Below are 3,467 nucleotides of genomic sequence, written 5' to 3'. Positions count from 1 at the left end.
CTGAAGAGCTAAATATGGACCTAAAAAATATCTGACTTTGTTCCAATCTATTTGTTAGGAACTCGTAGTATCATACACCAAAAATTTGAGATAATGGAGCAACATGTTAGGAAAACTTTAATCAAAGATGAATCACTTCTCTCATTCCTCGGAAATGAGATTTTTTCAAATAGAGAGGTGGGCTCATACATAAATCGATAACTGCAAAATTTATTCAAAAATTTTTTTTGTTAGCTTTGAAGGATTCAACCCAAAATTCAATAAAATAACAGATAACAGAGGATAAAGAGAAGCATGTTCAACAAATTTTATTAATCTGAATACAAATACAAATTAAGAGAGAAAACTTTTGCAAAGTTCTTCCAATATCAGATATTATTACTGGATATATGCCTTAGAAAGCATCTACTATTATAGTTGCAGTATATCCACACCCCGTTTTAAATCTCCCATTTTTGTGCAGGCTGGGAGGAAGTGGGAAAATGCATTTTGTGCAATCCTGCAGTCATAGCATTCCAAGCGACCACAATGCTCCCCTTCATTTATGCTTTGATGGATGTCTAAATATTGTTCCAATGTGCCCAAATTATGAGCTGCATAACCGACATGATGCACATATTTACGGGCTTACTATCACTGTAAACATTCCTAACATAAATCAGGAAAGGCCTGAAAATTCTTCAAACACAATTTAGCAGTAAGGAAAATCATTGCACCTGCCAAAAACTCTTTCATAAAAGCAACGAGATAAATGGAAATGCCCCGTTTTATGTAATGTCATCCAATGCCTTTCAAAATTCTAAGTGGGAACAATTCAAAATCAAAAGTTAATGGTGACTATACTTTGGACCGAACGGAAGCCAGTGAATAAACATTACGAGAAAACAATAGGGCAAAAGCCATAGAAGATCAAATGGACCCCACAAGATCCACCTAAGCAGTCAAACGCTTAGTGTGTGATCTTTAAGCCGGCCCCAACGATGGTACTTGCCTTCAATCATTGCTATTGTTAATTATTCTAATTATCACATACGGGAGCTCTTTATTTATTATAAAAAGCCAGTGCTCTCTCAAATGTTTACAAACAACAAATCTGCTTCTATTCTCGAACAAAGAGTTTCAAGGGCAATTATTTAGTGAGCATCATAAGAAAGAGATGATGAAGACTAATGCTATCGCTACATGCATTGTCTTGCTAGTCTTGTGTTCGAGTCTTGCAAACGGCCAACTGAGACGTTCTACGATAACACGTGTCGGAAGGCGTTGTCGATAGTGAAAGCTGGGGTGAAAGCAGCAGTGGCCAAGGAAAAGCGCATGGGTGCATCGCTACTCCGCCTTCACTTTCACGACTGTTTCGTTAACGTAGGATTCTACGTTTCCTTTCATGCCAATTCGTTTCCTGAATATTGTAAATTATTATTCCAATATAACGTATTTTTAATCTTAAAATGTCTCGTTTATGTGCAGGGTTGTGATGGGTCGATTCTGTTGGACGACACTGCAAACTTTACAGGAGAAAAAACAGCAGGTCCTAATAACAATTCAGTGAGAGGGTTTGAAGTGATAGACGCCATCAAGACTCAACTTGAAGCATCTTGCGCTGGAGTTGTTTCTTGTGCAGATATTTTGGCCATTGCTGGTCGTGATTCAGTTGTTCAAGTAACTAATTTACCCCTTCTTATCTAGCTATTATGAATTGTTCGAACTATTGTGATCAGACATATTGAACAAACAATAGTAGTACTGTTTGTATTGCTATAGGAAAGATTAAATATTAAAAAATAACAGTACTGTTGAAGTTGATGCAAAAGACACAATAGTAATGCTGAAATGAAAATATGTCGCTTTGGCATTGGCAGTTAGGAGGGCCAATGTGGAGAGTACAGCTGGGAAGAAGAGATTCAAGAACGGCAAACTTGACTGGTGCAGACCCACAACTTCCTGCGCCAACATCTAGTCTCAGCACGCTTATCTCATCTTTTAGTAACAAGGGTCTTTCTACCAAGGATATGATAGCCCTTTCAGGTCGTTACACGTATTATTTTAAATGAAGGGCGATTATATGTTCGTTGGAACATAATTCCATTGGCGTTAATGTTGACTAAAGCACTGACTATTCTTTTACTACTTTCAGGTGCTCATACAATTGGTCAAGCAAGACGCACCACCTTCAGAACTCACATTTACAATGAAACCAACATCGACGGCACTTTCGCTACCTCAGTGCAGGCTAACTGCCCTTTCAGTGGTGGAGACGACAACCTGTCGCCCATAGATGTACAAACTCCTGCCACTTTTGACGTCGATTATTACACAAATCTGATGTGTAGGCGAGGCCTTTTTCACTCCGATCAGGAGCTTTTTAATAATGGATCTGCCGATTCTCAGGTGACTGCCTACGCGAAGAATCGAAATGCCTTCTTCCGTGATTTTAAAGCCGCCATGGTGAATATGGGGAACATCAGTCCTCTCACTGGTACCAATGGAGAAGTCAGAAAGAGCTGCAGGAAACCCAATTAGGAAGTGTTCATTGCAATTTGCAATTCAATAGAGTTATGCAGTAATGGCTCTGTATTTTTTTGTAGAAAACTGCCTTCTGAGAATATCACCGCACTTGTGAAGGGAGTGATAAAATAATGTATTTGATTTATTTAAATAATGTGGTTCTGAATGTTCCCAAGTGCAATAAAAATTCGATTATGTTATACAGCGAATAGAGCGTATATCCCATCCTTTGCATCAAATAAAGAGTTTAAACAAGCCATCAGAAGTGGACAGTCTCTTTCAATTTTTTTTATAAAAATTGTTTCAGGAAACTTTATTAAAAATAAAGAATGTTTACGCACTGTTATTAAAATGGATAAATTTTATTGCCTTCCTCGGCAACCTAAGTTATTTTTAAAAAATTATAAACAGAAAAATAGAATATGTAAGTCAAAACGATGGTCTCCCACTGCTTTTGTCCTGTTCACTACTACATGAAGGTGGGGTTAAAGACGATTATAAAGACAATTGTTAAGCTAATTGTCTTTATTTGAGATGAAATAAAAGTTATTTATTTTCGTAAATATTGTCTTTAATTATCGTCTTTAATTATTGTCTCTTGAAGACAATATAAAACCAAGGTATTTATTGTCTTGTAGAGACAATAGTTCTTCAATTTATCTTTTTAAATATCACCTATCTCAACAAATTTAATACTAATATTTTTGAAGACTATAATTTAATATGTATAAATTAAATTAAAAATTATTTTTTTGTTATAAGTAAAATAATTATTTAATAGAATAAATAAATGTATAGTTTTAATTTAATTTAACATAGACTAATAAATAATAAATTTAATTTTAATATAATTTCTAAATTTAATGTTTACAAATATCAATAATAGAATACTCACTATAATTATTCCTAATATTTTATTTTTGCAAAGCACTTAACAAAATAGTATCAAAACACTTGAATCA

General features: G+C 34.9%; 1 protein-coding gene across 1 annotated transcript; it reads left to right on the top strand.

Moving 5' to 3' along the window:
* Positions 1-1,156: 1,156 nt before the first annotated feature.
* LOC149565958 (cationic peroxidase 1-like) lies at positions 1,157-2,520 on the top strand. Its single transcript, XM_089817305.1, has 4 exons — positions 1,157-1,362; positions 1,468-1,659; positions 1,860-2,025; positions 2,135-2,520. The coding sequence occupies exons 1-4, from the start codon at positions 1,183-1,185 to the stop codon at positions 2,518-2,520; spliced, it is 924 nt and encodes a 307-aa protein (XP_089673431.1). The 5' UTR covers positions 1,157-1,182.
* Positions 2,521-3,467: the final 947 nt, after the last annotated feature.

The sequence above is a fragment of the Cupressus sempervirens genome, chromosome 3 (assembly GCF_028749045.1).
Source record: "Cupressus sempervirens isolate cs-2001-9-10 chromosome 3, ASM2874904v1, whole genome shotgun sequence".
NCBI lineage: Eukaryota > Viridiplantae > Streptophyta > Pinopsida > Cupressales > Cupressaceae > Cupressus > Cupressus sempervirens.
Note: the sequence above shows the minus strand (reverse complement) of the source record. Positions and strands in the feature narration are given on the sequence as shown.